The sequence below is a fragment of the Rutilus rutilus genome (assembly GCF_951802725.1).
Source record: "Rutilus rutilus genome assembly, chromosome: 15".
NCBI classification, from domain to species: domain Eukaryota; kingdom Metazoa; phylum Chordata; class Actinopteri; order Cypriniformes; family Leuciscidae; genus Rutilus; species Rutilus rutilus.
The window spans coordinates 36,834,391-36,860,425 of NC_140220.1; the positions used below are offsets into that span (position 1 = coordinate 36,834,391).

The window sequence follows — 26,035 nt, forward strand, 5'->3', positions numbered from 1 at the left end:
TTCCGTGGGAAATTCAAGCATGTCTTTGTGTCATTACGTCGTCACGTCTGTCCACATAAAGAAGAGTCTCGGCTAGTAGGCTATGAGTGTGAGGATGCTGGAGGTGGAGTGACAACTGGAGATTCACCCTTTGTAAAATGCAAAAGACTTCGGAGTGGCTGCAGAAATAAAGAGACTGACACCGGCCCATGCGAAAACAAGGATAATATCGGAAGGGCATTAGATGTAGTCACGCAATGCGGATGTTGTTAACATTAACAATTTGAGAACAAAGTATCATTTGCATGGTTTGACATGATATGATAAGTGATCGTTAGATTTAATCAGCGCGATTTACTGCAATGCTTTTTCCCCTTAGTTGGTCAGAACAAAAGTGGATGTTACTTACTTGTTCAGATGACATTTTCCGGTGAAAATTCTTATGTTGGTCAAACTTCCAAAAAGTATAGGATCTGTGATTGCGAATGCCAGTATCCACACCGGCGCGGCGACTGACAGCCGCACATTCTCCTCAAAACATCAGATTCATCCGCGCTGTGCCGTGCCGAGGCGCAACCCACGTAAAGTTGATAATTCCGCGAATATCTGCAATTGCAGATTTCGAACAGAGATGGCGACAAAGAGGAAAAACTACGGACTGCAGCTTTAAGGTTAATAAAGCCTGAACCTCGTTGTCGATCCATCGGCCGTATTTTTTAAGCTCCACTGTTGATTTGAATAGCAAACAACTGTTACTGCACGCACCGCAACAGATGTAAAAAATACTGATTGAAATAAAATTCTGCGTGAAGTCAACTAATTAAAATGCGGAAGTACTACCTCACCAGCACGAACTTTCGGAGGGGGAAATATTTACCCGGAACTTCATTTAGACCCTGGTTCCAGCAGTGGACACACACCGAGTGCCAGCCCAAAGTCTAAAACACGGCAGACGTTTAACAAGACGTTTTGCAGTGCCAGATTGTGGGAAAACACAGTCTTTGCATTGCCTTACTTGTGATCCTAACATTAAGAAAGCGTGGATGAACTTTATTTTTAACAAAGTTCCAGATTGCGTCAGACAGTAAGACACTCGTTTGTGCGACAGTGTGACAAACGATTGGTACATTCATTCATAACTGAGTTTACACAAAACACCACAAGTTATAACTGTGGTAAATCAGTACTTAAACTTTATTTACCACAACCAAGACTTATAAAGCATATGTAATATGCATTCTCAAATTGCTCAAAAAATGTTTCAACAATGTAATGAGATATTTAGCAAAAATGTGTCCAAAAAATTCCACACGTATAATGGCGAGGACGTTTAAGATTATTTTAATATGCAAAACTGTTACCCAATCATAGCAGTGGGCGTTTATTTCCAAGTCTTGAACGAGACACCCATCAAAACTGAGTGTTTGAAAGTGAAAAATTAGGGTGTTTTTTTTGCAGTTTATGGCCCCTTTAAAAGGCCAAGTAATGTAATTTCCTCATCGATTTGTCGTGACGTTCTTGTCACTATAATTAAGCCGCTTCTGAAAGCTGGCGACGTGCCCTTTCATTGGAGGGCTGTAGAAAAACACCAGCCCGAGTGTCAGGCGATGAACAGCTGGGTGTGTGTATCGCTCATCATTACAGCAAGTGTTTCTGCTTCTCAGACTGTTAGCGCGTTAAAGCGCTCTCTCGCCGCCAGTCTCCGCCCACAAACCGCTCGTGTGAGATCTTTAACAAGCTGGAGTGTGTGAGACAGACGATTACAGATCAGCGAGTGTCAGTTGTTCACATTCAGGCTGGACGAGGCCGCATGGAGACAGATGGCCGTAGCTCTCAAACGCTTCATACTGTGCTTAATAAAGTATTTTTAAACAGGCGTTTAGCAAGTTCACCCCCGAACAGATGGTGTACTAAATTGACGCGATTAATTTTGAAGAGCGAGGGTGAGAGAGGGAGTGTTGCTATGGTTTCAACGAAGGACTATTTTTTTCCCTGTATAAAAGTGTCACAGATTTCAGTGTGGATTTACAGCACATTCCTGCTTACTAGTTTAGTGATGGTGTGTGTCTGTAACCTCTTACACGTTACCTGTAATAATGTCCTCTGCAGAATCTGAATTAATTATACAGTCTTATTTTGTACTACTTGATATAATGTTCAGAGTCTGTTGTTTATTGTTTGCATTGTCAGGGTTTGTACGCTGAATCTTGATATCTGAGAGTGTCTGATCCGCAACTTAAAATTGACTGGAAACACTGTTTATGGAGAGCTTTTATTTTACTATAACAAGCAACACAAAGTGCACAAGCGCTTCACATCATGACTATGTTTTAGCTCAGTGGCTCATGATCAGCTACTCCTTATGCAGTTAGTTGCTGTTAAATCTCGTAGAGGTGTGTGTGTGTGATTAACCGTGTGTGTGATGTCTCGTGCAGGAGTGTGCGGCCGGCTTCTACAGGCTCTCTGTACACACCGGTGGAGCCGCGTCCAGAGCCGGCTTCGGGAGCTGTGTTCGGTGCCAGTGCCATGAACACAGCGACTCGTGTGATCCTGAAACCGCCGTCTGCCAGGTACTGAGTCCTTCCTGACTGGAGTGCCTTGAGTCACGCTCTCACCACTGGTGGAGAGTTGAATTATAGCAGTGGTACGCTGATGTATGTTCAGAACCTCAATAACCAGCACAGGTGAAGATATCCAATGGTTTTGGGCCGGGGGATCTTTGAAGGGCTCTCAGAACCGGCCTGACTTGAGAGCCAAACAATGACAAAACAACTGACAGAACCACCTTTTCTGCGGTGGACAGTGGTGGATGGAGTAAAAGTACTCATGTTTGGGCAAATGAGCAAACTTTTTATTTTATTACAAACACTTATTATACACTATCAAAACATGGAACTTTAATAGACTAAAATATGAATTTAAGTTACTGATAATTCAAGTGTGCAAACAGGTGAAGTAATATACCATGTAGTGTTTAAAAAACGGGGAAAAACAAGACTTGTGCAAATATGTGGGAACAAACAGTACAAAAAATACAATGTACAGACGTCACATGAGGCAAAATGCATTTTAATAGGAACGGTTTGTATCATTTGAAACTGCGATAAGTGTGTGGGGAAGATGCATGGGCGTCGATTCGTGTTATTTTAGCTAAAATCGCTGTACAGACAGTGAAACACAAATGCAAACATGTCCATATTGAATGAGCATTTAAATGGGCTTAAACAGCTCGCCCTTTTACAGGAGATTTAGTTCACGAATAACAGAGTCGTAAATCATTAGTGATTTACTCTTCACGCCATCAGATGGATTAGAACGATTCACGAATGAATCGCTTTATTTGTTATTTGTGAACCAACTCATTGGTTCATTGGAATGAATCGTTCGTGAATCTAACGTTGCTATCGCATCTGTCACAAGATGAAGACAAGATCAGTATCAATGTAGTTTAATAAAACAAAAATACAGATAGGCGTAACAGCGTGCACTATCACAAATAATAACCGACACAACAAGGAGGAACTTAAGGCGAGACGCTACCGGTGAATAGGGAAAAAAATTTAACTAGCAGATATCACCATGAAACTTTCCCAGTTGATTACCTACATTAAGATGAGAAAAAAATGTATTACAAGTTTTCTATAATTTAATGTTTAAATATGCAAATTAGTCATTATCTAAACATGCGCTAATTTGCATATGCATATAATTGCATATAAATCTGAGTATTGGATAAAGCCAGGTTCAAAATTATGTTTTCATTGTGTTCACATATTAGATGGGGGGGAAAAATGACAGAGGGATTTATGGATATCTACTTTTGTTATCCTGTAAATCAGAATATACTGTCAATAGCCTTAAATTATTTTCGCCATGTTTTTTGGAATAAAATGTTATATAAATCAGGCTAGGAATAATATATTTACAAATCCCTCTGTAAATGTCTTCATAATATAACTAGGTACAAGACTGGAGAGTTTGGTGTGTATAGGTGCTATTGAAGTGGAGATTTCGGACTTGGAGAATGAGAGAAAAGTCATTTTGAGAAAACAGGCTTTAAAGATTTATATCAGCCAATGAGATTGCGCAGTCAGCCCTTTTACTTTCACGATTGGTTGCTGATAAAAAGGAAATGACCATATTTGGATCCGACAGCATTGTACAGGAGAGAGAGAGCTTTCTAACGGTGTGTGTGATGACAGGGAGCAGCGGGATGATTAAGAACGCCAACTTTTGTTGAATTTATGAGAAATCCACAGACGCAAACAGACAAAGTGTAGTAAAATAAAGACCTAACTGTGTATTTCTGACTTTTTTTCACCACAAGTCTGAAAGAAGACAAATATCCAAAAATCTCAAAATTGACCAGTGAAGAAAAAAACGATGTTTTTGCCTGCCGTGTCTCGGCTTAAATACACAGTGACAATTAGATGATAACGAACAGGTGTGATGATTAGATGAGTGTCCATGACAACTGATGACTGGCGGGAAAATCAAACAAAAGTATTCATGTGACCGATGAAAACCAGCTGAAAGTCCATGAGAACAAACAAACTTTTTGACTTTTTTCAGTTCAAAATAACAAGGAACAGCATGTGTTTATTATGCTTTGGAATGTAGAAAAGAGAAACAAAAATACTTGAAAAATGTACTTTGTTACTGTGGAAATGTGCCAGACTGGATCCAGCAGCATGTTAGTGTAAATGGGGTTCAGGTAGAGGAATCAGGTCTGTTGAATTCATCAGTCCGTCAGTCTAGTGCAGTTCCCACACACACACACACACACACTCAGTCCAGTGCAGTTCTCCAACTGTTCTCCAAACAGTAAACAGCCAGCCCGTTTATGCGTTCAGTCGCATGCATGCTAATAGCAATATCATTTGCATTTTACGGGTTTTTGCAAATTGAAAATGGTAAACGAGTGTGTAGGGGGGGTAATTTGAGTAATTGAGGTACACAGGAAGTTAATGAAAGTTTCCGAGCGACACGGACCAGTAAAGCGCAGCTTCAGCAGTCTGATTACTCTCTCTCTCTCTCTCTCTCTGAAAGCTGCCACTCTTCTTTCTCTCACTCTGCTTTTCCTTCTCATTCTTGGTGTGTGACTTAAGAAATGCAGATCTTTGTACTGGGGCACATTTTTATTCTGTATGTCATATTTTAATGTTGTAATGTATTAATAATTAGATTGAGAGAGGGCTTTTTGTGTGAATGTTTTCATGTGCTTATAGACAGGCTGTATTTGTATTCATTCGCTCGGTCATTAAATGAAACTGTGGGCTTGATGCAACTTTGCGCAGTTTCTTTAGTTTAGTTTCACCAATGTGATTATATGCTATACTTAGAGCTGTCAATCAGGTTAATAGTTGTGAATTCACAGTGATTCACAGAACAGTGAATTCAGTTAATTGCATATATCAATATGTGCTAAGAGACATTAGCATGCATTATTGTGGTGAGCAAATGAAGCAGAGTGTCAAGTTACAGGTAATTCAGCTTCATTCTGTTATTATAACATGCATTTCCTATTATAGACTTTTAGTATGTGTTTATTATGATTTTCTTTTATTAGTCACACTAAATGGTTCAAATTAGCAGCCTTAGTTATAACAGTATTATTACATGTTATTAATAGTGTTATGTTCTTTCTAGGATTGTCAGCATAACACAGAAGGAGATCGGTGTGAGCGATGTGTTGCAGGGTTTTATGGTGAAGTGAGGGGCTTTCCTGATGACTGCAAACCCTGTGCCTGTCCACTGCTCAACCCTGAGAACAAGTATGAGACGCACACACACTCACACACACACACACACACACACACACACACACACACATTCTTGTACATCTATCTTTATGAGGACATTCATTGACACAATGCAATCTCTAGCTAGCCTGGCTCCGCCCTCCTACGCACTTCCGCTCAATTTCATTTTCCTTCAGTACTACGTCTGGGACTGCTGTATATTCTTAGGTTTCCAGAAACCAATTTTTTGTAGGACCAATCAGCGAACAGAGGGAGTGGCTGAGAACGATGACGTTGATGTGATCACACACATGACTAGCGTCGGCCAATAGTGAGCCTACATGTGACGTACAACACAGACGCGCTGCTCTATCAAGACTCGCGGAACAGAGAGAAGGAAATGAATAGTGGAATAAAGTCGTTATTTTTGTTTGTTTTTGCGCACAAAAAGTATTCTCGTCGCTTTATAAACTTTATAAAAGACAGACATCTTATTCTAAACATAATAAGTTTTGAACTTTAACAGAGAACCCGCCTTTAAGGAAGTAAACGTTTCTCAATGGAGAGAGGCCAGACTCTCTGTACAAATGAAATGTACGAGAGTCTGGTAGAACCAGGCTAATCTCTAGCCGCTTACCCTAACCTTACCCATCACAACTAAGTGCCTAACCCGACCCCTGACCCTAAACCGACCCTTAACCTCATTATAACCTTATCCCTAAAACCAAGTCTTGACCCTCAAACAGGCCTTTAAAGGCTCTCAGAAACTGAGGACCGGCCAACATGTCCTCACTTTACTCTCTCTGTCCTCACTCCAATGGTCTAACACTCAAACTGGTCCTCACAAAGATAGTTGTACAAGTACACACACACACACTCACACTATGGGCCCACTGACACACACGCACACACTCACAAAAACTCTCTCTCACACACACACACACACACACACAGACTTTATCTGTGATAAGTCTGCATGCAGCAACTGTCCCACTCTTTCTCTCAGCTTCAGCCCCACCTGTGAGAGGGAGGGTTATAACGGCTACCGCTGCACCGCCTGTCCCGACGGCTACGAGGGGAAACACTGTGACAGGTGAAGAAATATCTCCAAAGGCTGTGAAACAACTCTCACTTACATGGCTGAATCTGTCAAAAATGTGTTAAAACAAATAAGCATGCTTTTCCCACGGCCTTCTGCAGTGTTTAATGTGAGGCGAATGAGAAGTAAAAGCAGTAACTTACAGCATTTACAAAAAAGAAAGAAAGTTTAACAGCATTCGGGTGTCCTCAGGTGCGCTCCTGGCTTCCACGGCGACCCGAGTGTGTTGGGCGGCCGCTGCGAGGAGTGTAAGTGCGACGCGTACGGTGCATTTCCCACAGTGTGTGACCCGCGCTCCGGACAGTGCCGGTGCCGTCCCGGTGCCAGCGGACTGAAGTGTGACCGGTGCATGGAGAGGCATGTGTGTGGCCCTGAGGGCATCGTGTGTACGTATCACCCCTGCACTAACACACATTTCACAAGCAGTTTCCAGACTCTCTCTGACCCTGAGCTTCTTTTGCTACCGTACCTTTAAGACTTCCATATGCGAATGAATATTATTAGCCAAGTTAAATTGATCTGGTTTATTCCCTCCATGTCTTTGTTTCTTCTGCCATAAACAGACACTAATAACAGAGGAGAGATGCAGCCAAAACAAACAACATTTTAATTAGACATGTTCAGATTTTCCCCTCACGAAATGACTGTTTACTTTTCCTGTAATTGTTGGCTGAGCTCGGAGAGATCAGATTGTGTTGCTGTGATGTGTGCCGGAGCACCTGCTCCTCACCACTGTTTCAAATGCTGTCTTTCAGCGATCGTGTTTTTTATGATCGGTTTGTGTTGGTTGACTGGACAGATTGGGTAATTATGCATGTGTTTTTCTGGGTGTGTGTTTTGTGCGTGACTTGTGTTGCATAATCCAACATTAAACATATATCAGGGATTTTTTTTCTGTTAATACAGATTTCAGGGTTTTCCTTCCTGAGAAAAATGACCCACTAGACAGCCGTAAAGTCATTTTACTATTGTTCTGTAAGATATTATTATTATTATTATTATTATTAATAAATACTTTTTTGTTGATTTATTTATTTATTTTACAATATAAAAGTATTGTTGGAATAGTAATATATTTTTATTTATCTATTTGTATAATTTAAATTTAAATCAGTATATTTTAAATAAAAAGTTATTAATAGTAGTAATAATAATAATAATAATTATTATTATTGTTATTATTAAATACTAATTTATATTATTTATTTTACAGTACAATAGTATTGTTGCAATAATAATGTATTTCTTAGTCTATTTTATATGTGCAATTTAAATGTATAATATATTACATTTTAAATAATAATTATATAATATGATAATTATTATAATGATGATTTTATTGATCTCTGTGTGTCACATGAATTATACTGTATCAGGTTCAAAGCAGCTAAAGCACTTTAAAGTGGATATAACTATAATGAAATTATTCTTAATTTAACGTTTAAAGGGATGTGTAATAAAGTGAAAATTTTTTTATCAGGTAACTTAAAAACATGGGGGGGGGGGGTAAAAAAAACCTGAGGAACAAGTAAAAATAATGTTTTAATAGAGAGGCACCATCCTGCTGTAAGGATTCATAAATAAGATTTTGCTTTCATGAACTCCTCAGTGCAGCGTTTTTCTTTTCAGGTCTTTTCACACCTTTACTCACTCTGCGTTTTGCGTGAAAAGACTTCCTCGCAAGAAATCTTAATAGCTCCATTTTTTCAGGAGGTTAAATTGAGCGGCGCTTTCTGTCCGCAGCGATAGCCACACTCCTGTTGGTGTCTTTTTTTCCTCCCACTATCGCTTGTGGCGTGTCAGACACTCATAATAGGCGGCCAGGAGCTGTTTCACACTCTGTGTTAAATTTCACGCTTGAGAAGTCCTTCTCCCTGGAGTTTCCACCGCGTTCACGTTTAATCGAGAGAGAGAGAAATAGAGAGAGAGGTGCTCGGGGACTCGGCAGGTGAATGGAGACTATGCAGGGATATTGGATGAGTGCAAGTGATGTTGTGATAGCAGAGGATGGAAGACAAAAGAGGCCAATAACATTCGTTAACAGCATTCTTGCCCCAGGACCTGTCCATCCTTGCCCGTTAACATGGTTGTCCTTTCAGACAGCGTGTGCCCTCTCTCACACACACACACACACACACACACACACACACACACACACACACACACACACACACACACACACACACTCATGTTTACTTAGCTATATAAATGGGGACATTCCATAGACGTAATGATTTTATGCAAACTCTATATTCTCTCCCCTTACACTAACCCTCCTCTAAACCTACCCATCACACACACACTCACACACACTAACCCTACCCTATATATTCACAAACAGTGCTGGATAGTAATGCCCTGCTCAAATATTACTCCAGTACATGTATTTGTGCTCAAGTGTATAATTTCTATATGACTAATGCCAAAAAATTAAACTGCAAATACACTCTCAGCCAATGGAGGGACTTTAGGGCAGGACTGTCTGATTGATTGACAGAAGGTGGGAGTGTTCCTGAAACCTGTTTGAAAACAGTCATTAGACTATGTGTTCAAACAGGTCAGATAGTCCTGCCTTAAACTCCCTCCATTGGCTGAGGGAGTGTTGCTGTTTCGGGCTGGTTGTGGTGCTCAAACTAACAGATCCCTGCGATAGAAAGCGGTTTTATTTTAGTGTCATTGAGATACTGTTTGTAAAAAAATTTGTTTGTGCTCTTTCCATTTGCCTGTGTTCCTGATCATTAGTTAATTCACACTATTCCTGTTAATTATCCTGTCTGTTTGTACCCTGAGTTCTGTTTGCTCATTGTTCCGTGTCGTTTGAGTTTAAGTGGTTGTTCTCATCTCATTTCATCTCAATTTATTTATTGTTGCTCCTGTGTATTCGCTATTTTTGGATTAAAGTGCCCCTATTATGGAATTTTTTTTAATTACCTTTCATGTAGTGTGTAACAGCTCTAAGTGAATGAAAACATCCAGCAAAGTTTTAAATCTGAAAGTGCACCGTATATAAAGTTATTGTCTTTCAAAGGTAAGAGTCGACTCTGAGTCAATGAAATGAATCGTTTTTCAAACGAGTCCTAAGCCGTTTCGTTGTGACGTCAAGACGAAACATTAGCATATTGGCCGCCCACTTATTGCGCGCGCAGAGACACCAGGGAAAACGTCTCGGTTACGTATGTAACCCTCGTTCCCTGAAGGAGGGAACGGAGAAGTAGTCGGACGTACCGACTGATTGGGATCAAGCTTAGGGAGCCTGTCATCTTTGAGTATTGATAAAACGAGCCAGTGCACACATTGGCGTGCGGGCTTTGCATCAACACTCCGCCCCGCAGCGCGGGTATAAATACGGAAGTGGATGCACGCACCACTTGTTTTTCGCTGAGGAGCCGGCATCGGCGGCACATCGGCGGCACAGCTGATTCCTGTGGACTCTGGATAGCATGATGTTGAGAAGACGCTGTGCTCTACAATGTGAAGGTAAAGCCAGTTTCTTTTCACTGCTCAAGGATGAGCATGTGAAGAATCAGTGAGTAAAATTCATCTTTACCACGATACCACAGCAGTATAATCCTAAACTTTTGCTGTGTTCCCTTTATTTCACTGACGACTGCTTCTCGAATCTCGGAGTTCAATGCAGGATTCACAAAACGCTTGAAAGATGGTGTTCAAAATACTTAGTTTTGATTTTATATAGTGTAGGTCTCCTGCTTCTGGCTAACTCACGTTATCACTGTCTTACTGAAATACTTCTGCTGATCAGTTGTGGGCCACTATTACCTATTACTGTGTCTATTAATGCAGATTGTCTGTCGTTCTCACTAAAAGATAAAGCATGAAGCAAGATTTGTTTTACCCACGTTTATGTTACATCAGTCATTCACGCTAGAGCTCGGCTAATGTGTGCACTGTTATTGATACAGTTTCCACATGTTCACCGCAACAAATTAGAAAAATACTCGGTAAATATAAGTAAAGTATAAGTAAAATAATAGGTTTGTTGATGAACATGCACTTGTTAATGCTGATGGTGAGGAATTACAGTTGCAACATCTCATAATGTCCCTCAAACTGAGTAGTGTATCACTGAGAAACACTGAGTCCTGCTCGAGGCGTCCTTGCGATGGAGGTTCGGGTTGAATAACTATTTCTTCAATGTTTCATCATTGGACTTGCACTTGGATTGATATGGTAAAATCGACTGTGTTTAGTTTACGGTGTAGGAAGCCTCAGGACACGCAGAACTGACATTGTTATGGCAATGGGCGTTTTTGTTTTCGACGAGATTGATTCATCTGACGAGTCGTTTGAGAATCATGGAAAATGTGGTGATGTGCAAATGTTTATTATGAGCTTTTATTTTGACCTTTGATGCATGTACACCTGTTGTAGGAGACTCCACAACAACATTAGGACACTTTAAAGTAGCATAATAGGGGCACTTTAAAACTACTCCTTGCTGAAGTTCTTAGTGATGCACCTTATTTATACACAGTCACCCGTAACAGAACATGGAGCCCAAAAAATAAATAATGGACTGGAGTACAGATACTTTGCTGGAGTATTTGGGCTGGATGCTCTGGCATGGAGACCTCCCCCTCACAGCATGCAAGCCCAAGCTCGTCCCAGAACCATTAACTGTTAGGGGATTTACAGTTAACACCCAAGGACCAGATATGATTAATTAAGACCAGGAGTTAAAAGTGCATTCAATTTAAGACAAGAGTCAGAATTATATTAAATTGAAGACATTTTTTACTGAAGATAGTTTGCAGTTTCATAAGTCAGCTTCAAGACTCACAAGGTTTTCGCATGTGGCTCAGTCCATCTCAGAGCCTGGAGCGGACCTGTGGTCCCAGGTCCCTACCCTCGAATCTTTACCTTCTTCGCTGGTCCCATCCGGCATTCCCCTTTGACTTCCTAGTCCCGTCTCCTCCACTGGTTACAGCCTGGATCCGTTGGCTCTGATGGTTTCTTCAGCTCCACCTTAAGCTTCCCCTCCACCACCTCTGTGTAAGGCTGAATCCCCACTCACCTCGGGTCTCCAGGCCCATGTCTCCACCCTGGCCCGTCGGCCTATCTGCTTCGCCGGTTCCTCTATCAATGGGCACCCAGGTTCCACCCAGCCCTTCAGCCAAAGCTCCACTATTGTGTCTGTCTCCACCAACCCCTTCTTTTCCCTGCCCATCACCAGCTCCACGTCCTCCTCCAAAGCCCCCTCCCTCGTTCCTCAGGTGTACTCGTTATGGCTTGATGACACGGCTTCCAGAAGGGGGAGCTACTGTAACAGTTTCATTCTGTTTTGGTTTTGTTTGCTCTTTTTCCTCTTGCCTTTTGTTCCTGATCATTAATTAATTAACCCTACACCTTATTCAGTTCCTGTTAAGAGTTTAAATGTTAAGAGTTTAAAACTACTCCTTTTTAAAGTTCTTTGTCATGCACATTATTTATATACAGCCATTTTTGTATTATCTTTCATTTTGTCATTTTTATTAGTTATTGTTTTTTAAAAAAAATTTAATGTCTATAGTTTTTATTCATTTTATTTCATAAAATGTTATTTTAGTAAATCAAGTTAAACTAATTGAAAATGAGAAATGTTGCTTTGGCAACTAGCTGAAATAAAATAATTGGCTCAAAGGAACATTTGAACCTTGACCCTTGATCATGCATATGATTATCTGAGGGGCTTTTTCGTGTGACCTTGTGAGACACGGCATGCAGTGTGAACAGTTTGTAGTGTGAACTCTGCCTGTGGGAGTCTATGTGAATGTGATACTGTTGGAGTCTGATGTGTTGTCATGTGTTGATCTTAGTCTCTGTGTTTCAGCGTGTGACGATGACTGCGCAGGGCTCTTGATTCGTGACATGGAGCGCCTGTTGCGTTTGATTGGCAGTGTCAATCTCACTCTTCCCCTCCCCCTGCCATATAAAGTGCTATATCGATTCGAGAACATGACGGAGGAGCTGAAGGTGAGCATGTTGGGCTGCATAGGGGCTCAAAAAGCCAAACCCATCCTGAGCATTCACCAGTCACGATGACTTTTACTGTCAATGCAGTGCACTAATATATGGATGCATTATTGCATTGAAAAAGATTCATAAACTCAATTGTAAACAGGAAATCTGCTGACTAGACCAGTGATAGAATGATATGAAATACAATAACAATATACTGACTTCTTGTCACTTGTTGTATTGTCTGTATAATGATTTACACAAAACATCAATTTCTTCCAATTATCTTCATTTTAGGACTTTCCTCTGTTTGCAATCTTGGATATAATCAATTGCATTGATATATTATATTTACAACATACACATGGATACACACCCCATAAATGTCTGTAAAATTATTCTGCTGGAACTTTGATTGTTTGAATGCTCTCTACACTGAAAAAAAATAAAATAATAGTAACCTAAAAAGTAATGTCAGATGAAGCCTCTGGGCCAGAAACTTCATGGACGTCACTCCTGGTTTCCATGGTGACATGACTCCACCTGTCAGTCATATGCTCATGATAATCATTTTTCATCCTCCTGTCTTTGCAGCACATGCTTTCCCCACAGAGAGCGCCAGAGAGACTGCTTCAGCTGGCCGACAGTAACCTGGGCAGTCTGGTCACCGAAATGGACGAACTGCTCAGCCGGGTGAGTTACAAACACACGTTGAACTTCAGGGCCTGTATGCTTTTGTGATTTATTCAGTGCTTTCAGTAAGGAGTGTGGAGTCTGCAACAGAGACACTGGGTCACAACCACTTGTTCAGTAACCATTCACAAATATATGTGTGCAAAAGTTCACACATTTCTTTTCTAAATTCAGCATAAAATTTAGTAATAACTGAAAGCACATGCATGCAAACATCTCCTGCTGGCCTTAGTTGAGTCTAATGCGTTTGTTGTTGTTATTTATAGACATTGGTATTATTAGTTAAAGTTGAATTATGTAAGATTTTTTATGTTAAAATACATTATATAAAAAGGTAGGGTAGGCAATTTAAAGCATAAGATCCCTCCCTCCCTTCAGAGCATCTCCAAAACCACGCCTTTTTTCATGCCAAAGACACATGAACACACACAGCCAGAGCAGAGTCTGGAAAGCTTCACAGGAGATGGTGTTAAATTACCTCATGTTTGAGTTTGGGGCGTGGCTACTGTATCAGACTGAGAGATTGGGGCGTGGCTATTGTATCAGATGAGAGATTGGGGCGTGTCTACTGTATCAGACGAGAGATTGGGGTGTGGCTACTGTATCAGACGAGAGATTGGGGCGTGGCTACTGTAGCAGACTGAGAGATTGGGGCGTGGCTACTGTAGCAGACTGAGAGATTGGGGCGTGGCTACTGTAGCAGACTGAGAGATTGGGGTGTGGCTACTGTAGCAGACTGAGAGATTGGGGCGTGGCTACTGTATCAGACGAGAGATTGGGGCGTCTACTGTATCAGACGAGAGATTGGGGCGTGGCTACTGTAGCAGACTGAGAGATTGGGGCTTGGCTACTGTAGCAGACTGAGAGATTGGGGTGTGGCTACTGTAGCAGACTGAGAGATTGGGGCGTGGCTACTGTAGCAGACTGAGAGATTGGGGCGTGGCTTCTGTATCAGACTGAGTGATTGGGGCGTGGCTACTGTAGCAGACTGAGAGATTGGGGCGTGGCTACTGTAGCAGACTGAGAGATTGGGGCGTGGCTACTGTATCAGACGAGAGATTGGGGCGTCTACTGTATCAGACGAGAGATTGGGGCGTGGCTACTGTAGCAGACTGAGAGATTGGGGCTTGGCTACTGTAGCAGACTGAGAGATTGGGGTGTGGCTACTGTAGCAGACTGAGAGATTGGGGCGTGGCTACTGTATCAGACGAGAGATTGGGGCGTCTACTGTATCAGACGAGAGATTGGGGCGTGGCTACTGTAGCAGACTGAGAGATTGGGGCTTGGCTACTGTAGCAGACTGAGAGATTGGGGTGTGGCTACTGTAGCAGACTGAGAGATTGGGGTGTGGCTACTGTAGCAGACTGAGAGATTGGGGCGTGGCTTCTGTATCAGACTGAGTGATTGGGGCGTGGCTACTGTAGCAGACTGAGAGATTGGGGCGTGGCTACTGTAGCAGACTGAGAGATTGGGGCGTGGCTACTGTAGCAGACTGAGAGATTGGGGCGTGGCTACTGTATCAGACGAGAGATTGGGGCGTGGCTACTGTATCAGACGAGAGATTGGGGCGTGGCTACTGTATCAGACTGAGAGATTGGGGTGTGGCTACTGTAGCAGACTGAGAGATTGGGGCGTGGCTACTGTAGCAGACTGAGAGATTGGGGTGTGGCTACTGTAGCAGACTGAGAGATTGGGGCGTGGCTACTGTAGCAGACGAGAGATTGGGGCGTGGCTACTGTATCAGACGAGAGATTGGGGGGGGGCGAGGGGCATTTGCAAAATAAGCTTTATTTTTGTAATTGCACTCGGTGCCTTTAGTGGCACAGAAAGTTTACTTCACCATTATGTCTTACTTATTTCATAGTAACATAAAAGGGACATGGACCCTTTTCACAAGCTTTTGAAATGTTCAAAATGAATGTACATTCATAACATTTCTGTGTTTCATTACTTTGGCTTTAAATGACAGTAAACTAGTTACCACTGCTGTGGGGAGTTTCTTTTACACTCATCTCTGTAGATATAACTTTTTCTAAATATAAAAATAATTTTTTATTCATGATTTTTAATTCCACACATTTTATTGTCCATTCCATTCGACACATTCCTTTATAGTTCTAGAGGAAAACTACCGGGCATGTTTTTCTGCTGCTGTGCACCAATGGTTTCCGTGTAAATCTGCCGTGATTGGTTAAACTGTACTTTACACGCCGCTTGAATCACTCCTGTAAGACTCCGACCTTGTTGGTTTGTTTCTGAACATGAAAGAAAGCCAGAACATTAACTTGTTGAAGTCTGAATTGTTGCATCAGTTCTGCTCATTTGTGCTGAAGGGAACCTTTCAGCGTCTTCTGTATAGAAGCGTCTGCATCTTCAATAGTAGTCCTTGATAAAGTCTGTATATTTCAGTTCTAAAGCAGCCTTTTTAAATAACAGAAGGTCAAGAGCCAGTTAAATAGGAAGACTTTTGCGCTCTTCTTCTTCCTTTTGGGTTTGTGTAACCTTGACCTTCCAAATACTCTTTGCCAAACTAGAAATATTGTAGTTTAGCAGCATTTTTTTTAGTTTTTGTCCATGTTGGCCCCAGAGATGTCAGATCTAATGTGTCTTGTTGTTTTTCTCCTCCGTGTGGTGTTACTGAGGTCGGTTGCTTGTGTGTTTGTTTCTTCTTCACACAGCTGCGGTAGATCATGTGAGGCTGATCTGAGGCTATGGAAAAGTAATTTTTTTCTTTCTCTTTCCATGCAGGCGACTAAAGTGTCTGCTGATGGGGAGCAGACGGCAGCTGATGCTGAGAGGAGCCGCAAAGCAGCAGAGGACCTGGAGCTTTACGTTAGGAACACACTCCTGGCTGCCGAAGGTAACGACAAATGAGAAACTGCTAAGAAGACACATTTGATTGGTCCAGCTAACACTCCAGAAACTGAAATCAATGGGTTTAATGTTGCTGGGTGAGGTTTTGATGGGATCAGGATGATGGTAGCAGAGGTGTGTGTGTGTGCGTTTTTTAACACACCTTTATTAACTACACAACATTAAAAAAACAAAGCCAAAAAACACTACATTTACAAGAAATCACATAGAATTAGGCCTACTCAAATTCTTCAACAAAGTGCAATGTGTAATTTTCAATCCAGCACAATAATCTTTGTACACTCTTCAAAGTTTTCCAATTTTTTTCATATGAGAATAAACATTTAAATCATGTTTTATTTTTGCTTTTAAGTCAAGTCACCTTCATTTATATAGCACTTTTAACAATATAGATTGTTTCAAAGCAGCTTTACAGTGATGAGGAAATTACAGTAACAGAGATTGTTTTGGCTTTACAGCAGCTCTAGAATAAAGTTATTGTCCAGCTAAAGTTAGTTTTGATTGATTGATTCACTTCCGTCGCAAAGATCTTTTGTTGTTAACTTGGGGCCGCTAACACGACACCGTTCTAACAGAAAACACTTAAAGTGTTCTGGCCCGCTCATCCGCACAACAACAGTGCCTGGAGGCTCGAGAACACAAACCCTGAAATAGATTCCAAGGTGCAAGCCTTGAAAAATTGGTTATGTTAGGAAGACAGCAGTCAATTTTGATAGTCTAGGTATTATCAACTGGCCGATATTTTGAGATCGCAATAGACGTGAAGGACTATTAGATTAGATTTTAGATTAGATTCAACTTTATTGTCATTACACAAGTACAGGTACAAGGCATGGGATATAATGCGTTAAGAGCTCACTCAAGTACTGCGGAGCTAAACCATTTAGTGCTTTGTAAGTAATCAGCAATATTTTAAAATGTATACACTGTTTAATATGGAGCCAATGCAGTGTTGACAGAACCGGGTCATACTTCCTGGTTCTGGTAAGAACTCGAGCTGCTGCGTTTTGGACCAGCTGTAGTTTGTTTATTAAGCGTGCAGGGCAACCACCCTGTAGAGCATTACAATAATCTAGCCTTGATGTCATGAACTAATTGTTCTGCATTTGTCAATGAAAGCATATGGCGTAATTTAGATATATTTTCAAGATGGAAAAATGCGGTTTTACAGATACTAGACACGTGACTTTCAAATGAAAGATTGGTATCAAAGAGCACACCCAGGTTCCTAACCAACGATGAAGACTCGACAGAGCAGCCATCAAGTGTTAGACAGTATTCTAGGTTATTACGTGAGGAAGTTTTTTGTCCAGTAATTAGAATCTCTGTTTTTTTCAGAACTAAGTAGTAGGAAATTACTAGTCGACAAATGCCAATATGCCTTAAAAAAATCAACAGGCAACCCATCCAATCCTGGTGCTTTACCATTCTTCATACTCTGCAAAGCATTAAAAGGTTTGTCTATTGTTCAGGGACATATCAGTTCTGCATATGAATCTTCATTTACTTTTGGTAGATCGGACACAAATTCAGCCATTAACTGGCCATCCACAACACTGTTGGAATACAGCTCCTTATAATAACCGACAGCCCATTTTCGAATGTCAGAAACCTCAGTCAGAACTTTTCCATCTTCTGACCGTAAACACTGAATACTTGAGGAGCTCTTTTCCAAAACGCTATAAATCCATTTCAGTGGTTTTCAGGAAAAAAATGTTTTTTACCTAGACCCACACATTTTGTGAATATTCAAATGATCCTGTTAAAATGTTTTTTGGGCTCAGTCTGAACATGTTGAACAATGATTATTAAATCAAACAACAATATTGTTGGTGATAAATTCAAAGTTTTTTTGTTTTTGTTTTCAAAACGCTATAAATCCATAAAAAATTTTCAAAAAACCCATAACCCATAAAAAGTAGAACCATTGTCCACTTTACATAAAACAAATCACGACATGACCTTGTGTGAGTGAGTGGCGTTCACACCAAACGCGAATAGATGTATCGCGTTTAGGCTAAAAATAGGTCGGCGCTTATCGCGGTTTGGAAAGGAACTGCATCTTGCAGTACATTTTAAACCAGGAAATATAGTGATTTGGCATGAAACGCTGATGGAGCAGTGATAGGTTCAGTACACAGCAAAATGACATGACAAACTCTTTTTTTTTTAAATGGTGTTTATCGCGTTTTGGAAAAGAGCTCTTCACTTTTTCTTTGGCCATTTCTCCTTTCTAAACTGAAGAAGAACTTGGACGGGGCATCCATTTCAAAAAGACTCTGAAATCTGGATCTAACCAACTGAGACCTTGTACCTAATAGATCTGCTAAGACTGCTTTTTTTCCTTTAAGAGCCCGCAATTGGTTTTGATTTGCAGAGGCTCCACTTAAAGCCTGAAGTTCAACGATATCATTCTCTAGACTTCTTATGGATTGAACCATGTCTCTAGTAACATTAAAAGTGTACTGATTACAGAGTTTCTGTATTTGCACCTTCCCAATCTCCCACCACTGATGTATTGATGTAAAAGAAGACTTTTTAGATTTCCATCCCAACCAAAAGAAGGAAAAACATTTACAAAAGTGAGCATCTTCAAGTAAAGCACTATTAAAATGCCAGTAGGCACTCTTATATTGAACAGAATTAATAAAAACACATGCTACTACCATTGAGTGGTCAGAGAAACCAACAGGACAAATATCACAAGATTTAAAACATTGTTTCTGATGTTTAAAGCAATAAAAAAGATCTGATCTTGCTAATGAAATGCAATTTTCTATCGCATGAGCCCGTATATATTACTGTCTTTCATTACAATGAAAAATTCTCCACACATCACAGAGTTGACAAGTTTGAATCATATTTAGTCATTTACTTCTCGAAGCCATATGAGGCTCAATGTGATTTCTATCTAAATCATTACTTGTACAATTAAAATCTCCACCCAGCACTAAAAAACTTTTTAGACTATCACATAAAGTTTCAAGAAACAACATTCTTTCCATTGATTTTACAGGCGCATAGACATTAATCAATTCCACAGTAACATTTTCAAACTTTGCTATCATCTTAATTAATCTGCCTTGTATTACTTCTGTAACATCATACGATATTGGTAGACAAGTCCAGCCACCCCAGCACTAAGAGCAGTCTTATGACTCAGAACAATGTTTCCTTCCCACTCTTTCATCCATTCCACTTCATGTACTGTGAGTTTCTTGCAAAAACATGACATCTATATTTTTAAGTTTCATTAACTCATAAATCTGCACTCTTTTGCATGCATCCCTCGCCCCATTTACAGAGAAGAGATTTTAACATTATGAGGGATGAAAAAAAGCCAGGTCCGTATCACGCCGTTATTCTTGTGACATCATTATTCAATGCTTGAGGACGCACTTTTTGTACAATCTTTTTTAGACGATACACCTCAGGATTTGACAGACAACCTTCACCTTTTTGTTTCATTAAACTGTTTACTGAGTCAATAAATAAGGAAAGATCAGGAAAATAGTCTATAACCTCAACATTCCTCGTTTCTTTTTGTACGCTGGAGGACATTTTTTATTCTTTCCAAACTGTAACCACTATAGTCTTGTGTCATCTCTTCCTCAACTTGAACTTTCTGAGCCAGACAAATTCACTTGCATTCAACACCACCCCAGAACCTTTGGGTAATGGTTTCATCTTGTGCCTTTTTCTTTGATGTAGTTACAGTCTCACTCAGATTAGACTGATGGCACTTTAAATATGGCTTCGTCCTCTTTGAGTAATTCACCCACGATCTCATCAAGCTCAATATCCATTATCTCATCATCATTTTGAATCCGTTTCTCACTACTCTTCACTCGACTACTTCCTGGTTCTTCATTGTCCACACTCACCGAAAACCTCACCAACTTCGCGTTCTTTTTTCACACTCTGACCTTCATTATGACTTTGAGACCCACTTTCATCTTCTGTACCATTTGACACATTTTTGTCTAGACAAGCGCATACCAAGTGCCCCACTTTCCCGCATCCAAAGCATGTCATGTTACATAATCAGAGCTCAAAAATTACATAATCAGAGCTATCAACTTTGAATTTAAAAACCAATATTCAGTTCATCAATATCAAAATCATATATACTTGTCTGTGGAAAGACACAACGTGTTTCAGCAACGGGGATTTGCAGCCTAAGGAAATTTTCTTAATCGCAGAAACCAACTAATTCTCAACGGCGAACGAACACTACTGTGGCCAACCACCGCTCACACCGCTCACACACATTCTTCGACTGAGCACTCAACTCCAGCCGGCACTTTTAGTCCATGCTGCTCATAACTCGCCGTCTCCGCATTCGCCATGGCAGCTAGTTTAAAAACTGGCTAACCCAACCTCCCCCTTCTCACCACAATATTCCCAGTGCTTTGTGACCATACACCAGGGCTATTCAGTTCATTTGGAATTGGGGCCAGTTCATGAAACTGAGGTAAAATAAGGGGCCGGAGAATATGAGTAATTATGGTAACAAATAAAGAAATTACAACAACATACTGAAGGAATCAATATATTCTATTTTTTAAATGCAGAACAACATATGCATATTGTGATGCACTAAGACACATAGGCCCAAGACATTGTTACAAATGGCAATACAATGTTGAAAAATCAGAGAATAAAATACATAGATCCGACAATTTTAAGAGTGTATTTAAATGGGCCAGTGGTAGAACTTTTGCCAAGCGTGTCAGAGGTTCTGGGTTCTAAAACGCACTCGAATAGGTTTTTTTTTTTTTTTTTTTTTTTTTTTTTTAGATTATGTTTATCAGTGGTTGAATATCAGGCAGGGACACGTTTGTGTGCATTTTGTTTTGTAATTTCACCAGAATGAATAAAGAGTCTCCACAACGGATTGAAGCGCGCGTCCGAGTGAAGACTGTGCACGAGCCACAAGAGAACACGGTATCCGCGCCACTGATCGCAGCGAGCACTTTCATCACTTGATTTAAAAAACAACACATTTCAGCGCTAGATCGCCTCTTATTTAACAAACGAACGAAACGAATGCTCTGCTAGTTAACTGGAGACTTTTTTATTTATTTGTATTGGTACATTCGTGCCGCGAGATGTTTCAAAAGTGGTGGGGACAATATCGACCTTAGCAAAAAGTGGTGGGGACATGTCCCACCCGTCCCACCCGCAAATTACGCCTATGACTACACTTCACTCCAAGGGCCGGTACAAAATCCCTCAGGGGCCGGACCCGGCCCTGGGGCTGCCAATTGAATAGCTCGGCCATACACGGTAAAAACAGTGAGAGAAACAACACTTAAGTAAACAGACCTTTGAAAATTAAGAAAGGACTCCCACAGTCACGCTCCGATTCACACTCCACACTCACTCAGCAAACACCCACGCATGCGTACTAGGAGAGAGAGAGAGAGAGAGAGAGAGAGACAGAGAGGAGGGAGAGAGAGAGAGACTGAGAGGAGGGAGAGAGAGAGAGAGAGAGAGAGAGAGAGAGAGAGAGAGAGAGAGAGAGACAGAGAGGAGGGAGGGAGAGAGAGAGGGAGAGAGAGAGGGAGAGAGAGAGAGAGAGAGAGAGAGAGAGACAGAGAGAGAGAGAGAGAGAGAGAGAGAGAGAGAGGTAGAGAGAGAGAGACAGAGAGAGAGAGGCCCTGATACCCTGAGGTTGAGTGTGTTTGTATCATCGTACATGGTATTAAATGAGAAGCTGGTTTAGTTAATGAAGGTTCAGCTAACACTATGTGATGTCTTAATTAAAAGAGACAATTAATTACCAGAAAAATAACCACTTAAACAGATACTCCAGCAATTGACTGTGTGTGTGTGTGTGTGTGTGTGTGTGTGTGTGTATTAGTAGTAGTAATAGTAGTAATAGTTGGTGGATCCTTCAAGTCAAGTCACATTTTTTAGTACTTTATACGTATTGTATGAAGTGCTAAAAAATGTGACTTGATTTGAAGGCAATTTTCTTACTCTGTATTTTTGTCTTGTTTTCTACTACTAATATCTAAACATTCTTAAATCAAGACAAATGTACCTGAGAAGCAAAATTACTTAAGATATTTTTAAGTCTTGTTTACTGGAAAAGTTTATGTTTTAAACAAGAACAAAAATCTGCCAATTAGGTCAGAGAAATGAGTGTTTCTCACCCCGTTGACAGATGTTTTTTCCTGGTTTTAAACACAAACTCACTTCATTTCAATTATTTTCTTCAGAAAGCAAAACTTAATATGTGAAGTTAATTTGCTTCTTCAGAAAAATGATCTTGATTTAATCTTTTTCATTGGAAAACAGGACAAAAATGCTAAGCGATATTTTTTTATTTCTTTATTTTGCAGTGCACGTTTCAAAGCAGCTTCACAGTAATAAACAGGAAAATAAGTGTTATAATGTTGAAAAATTCAGTGTAATGTCAGCCGTAAAGCAGCTCCACAGAAGACAATAGCTCAATTTAGTTTTAACATTGATTTAGTTCAGAATTGAATCAATGTTGATTTAATTAAGTTCAATAACATGTTGCAACGTTCATCAATTATGAAACAAGTTCAAATCATTTAGCCACCTCATGATTAGATATAGGAACTCATGTTATCATTCTTATCATTTTTCAGTGTCTTACTTACGCTGAGTGAAGCGTTTTTTAATATGCTGTTTCAGGTGGAAAGATGTTAAACTTTTAAAAGCATCTCTTGAGACCTCAATAAAAGCTACAAACGACAGCGTTTCTGCTCTGATCTGCCGGTAAATGTTGTATAAGCATCTATAATAGTGTAGTATCAGGGGCAGCTTTGGTTCTGTGTAAATATATCTCCACATCAGAGCAACCATTTTTCAGGGCAACTTTGTCAGTCAGAACTCATTCTGTTTTGATGTCTCCAGCCGGTTATGTTTCTGAAGGCTTCTTCATGTTTGTTTGCTCAGCACAGGTATGTTTTCTAGAATTGCATGCATGCAGTTTTTCCTGCATAATTGTATTTTTCAGTTGCGTATACACTACCGTTCAAAAGTTTGGGGTCAGTAAGATTTTTAATGTCTTTTAAGAAGTCTCTTCTGCTCACCAAGGCTGCATTTATTTGATAAAAAACAATAAAAAAAAACTATTTAAATTGACTGTTTTCTATTTTAATATATTTGAAAGTGTAATTTATTCCTGTGATCAAAGCTGAATTTTCAGCATCATTACTCCAGTCTTCAGTGTCACATGATCCTTCACAAATCATTCTAATATGATGATTTGATGATCAAAAAACATTCATTATTATTATCAGTGTTGAAAACAGTTCTTTCTACAAAATTCTTTGATGAATCGAAAGTTCAAAAGAACAGCATTTATTTAAAATAGAATATATTCTAACATTATAAATGTCTTTACTGTAACTTTCGATCAGTTTAACTCGTCCTTGATGAATAAAAGTATTGATTTATTTTATTTATTTCCCCCAAAAATAAAATAAAAACTCTTACTGACCCCAAACTGTTGAACGGTAGTGTTTAATGTTACAAAAGCTTTAGATTTCAGATAAATGCTGTTCTTTTGAACTTTCTATTCATCGTAGCATCATGAAATAAAAATGTAAAAAACTGTTTTCAACACTGATAATAATCTTAAATGTTTCTTGAGCATCAAATCATCATTTCTGAAGGATCATGTGACACTGAAGACTGGAGTAATGATGCTGAACATCAGCTTTGATCACAGGAATAAATTACACTTTACTGTATATTCACATAGAAAACAGCTGATTTACATTAGAATAATATTTCACAATATTACTGTTTTTGTTTGTATTTTTAATCAAATAAATGCAGCCTTGGGGAGCAGAAGATACTTCTTTTAAAAAATCTTATCGACCCGGGCGACCCCAAACTTTTGAACGGTAGTGTATATAAATTGATGAACTTTTGTGGACGGATCACATCATAATGCTTCAGTGAATCGATTATTTCTCCGAACGCCGAGTTTTCACAACAGATGGTGTTGTCTCTGGACGTCTAAACATCAGACGCTCATACAGATGGACACTCTCAGTCCACCCAATACATGCAGATTAAAGCCATAAATACTAAAAAAGTGGTTAATCTATTTTCTTGGATACGTGTTTGGCACTTAAAGTCAGCAGATTGCACTTTGGTCCTCTGGATTTTGATAACTGGCCAAAAAGCAGAAGTGGAGGAGAGCAGACATCAGTCAGTGCGGAGGAGAAGAGCTTCATTATCCATTCTGTGCATGAGCTTCCCTGCTCCAGTAAACCGCCTCGTCTCTCATCTTCTCTCGCACGCTAAACGAGTAGGAATCAAATGATTCTGTCCACCCCAAAGACCCGAGCTGCGTTTGAAACTCACTGTGCAATTATTTCCAGCTCGGCTCGCTTGGCAGGTATATACTGCGCTCTTTGTAGTCGATCGACTGTTTACGTTTGAACTCTCGAGGAATTTCCGAAACGCATGTAATTATAGCTCATTTTCATCTCAATTTAATGATTTTTATTTAAATTAGAATATGCAGAGAAGCTTGCTTGCTTGCTCTTTTATTTCCCTCCTGTTTGATTGAGGTTTTTATTCCTGAATCTAATTTAATTTGATTAAAGAACATTAACTGTGCTCAGTTTAATTTGAGTTTCTTTAAATCAACCTGCTGTGAAAAGGGAAGTGAAAAGAAGTGTGTGGCAAAGTTGTTTGCTGTATATTAGGGCTGTCAAGCGATTCGAATTTGTAATCTAATTAATTACACGATGTCGCGATTAATTAATCGAATTAATCGCAAATTAATTGTGACATCAAATTTGGCTGAGAAATTACCCAAAAAGATGATTTAAAGTCATTATTGTGTTTAATGAGAAAAGCATCAAATACATTACAAAAAGTAGGCTTCAAGAGCAAATGATTTTAAATCATTTTCATTTTTGGGTGAACTATACCTTTAATGAGTTTTTTTATTAATATAAAAATAAGAAAAAATATATATAATGAAATAATACTCTTAATAAGAAACTAAAACAGTACATGACTAAATGAGTAAGTCATTGAGTCATTCATTCATTGGATTATTTTAAATGGCTGATTCATGCAGGAATGAAGTGAATGGCTCTCTTTATCTGTGGGACATTGAATCATTGGTTCACCCGATTCATTCACTCAAAACCTTAGAGACGCACAACAATTCTGCTCTGGCTATATATTTAATATTTTCATTTGAAAAATTGAGCAAAAACAGACGATATTGTGTCTAAAATATAAGATAATACCAACTTCTTAGTTATTGAACTGTGGTATTAAATCAATATCATGTGATATTGCCCTCTTTACTCGTGTGATATTGTTTAACTATATCATGAAATATATATGAGACAAAATTACAGTCCAGAATGGCTCTTTCTGCATTATCCTGCATATTAAATAAGCATTCACTTCCTGTGTCATTGAACGGAAGAGAGGTAGACTTACCATTAGACAAAGGCAGGCAAACACATTTGGCCCCCAAAAGCCAAGGGCCCCTAAACACGCTTTTTATATATATATATACGCAAGCGGTTTCTGATGTGTTCGTTACAACGACAATCATCTGCTTCTTGTGTATCCTGTTTGTAGCAAATGAAAATATCATACATCTGAAGCAATAACTAAATACTGAGCGTATTGCGCTCTTTACTCGTGTGATATTGTTTATTATTGCATATTATAT

General features: G+C 39.7%; 1 protein-coding gene across 4 annotated transcripts in view; it reads left to right on the plus strand.

The window, feature by feature from the left end:
• Nucleotides 1-26,035, plus strand: part of lama2 (laminin, alpha 2) — a 220,791-nt gene that overhangs the window by 154,824 nt on the left and 39,932 nt on the right. For all 4 annotated transcript variants that reach the window (XM_084432101.1, XM_084432103.1, XM_084432104.1 and 1 more), the window contains exons 29-35: nt 2,415-2,549; nt 5,629-5,753; nt 6,727-6,813; nt 7,012-7,205; nt 12,647-12,789; nt 13,369-13,467; nt 16,216-16,327. In XM_084432101.1, coding sequence (XP_084288227.1) covers nt 2,415-2,549; nt 5,629-5,753; nt 6,727-6,813; nt 7,012-7,205; nt 12,647-12,789; nt 13,369-13,467; nt 16,216-16,327 — 895 coding nt within the window. The remainder of the gene's footprint in view (nt 1-2,414; nt 2,550-5,628; nt 5,754-6,726; nt 6,814-7,011; nt 7,206-12,646; nt 12,790-13,368; nt 13,468-16,215; nt 16,328-26,035) is intronic.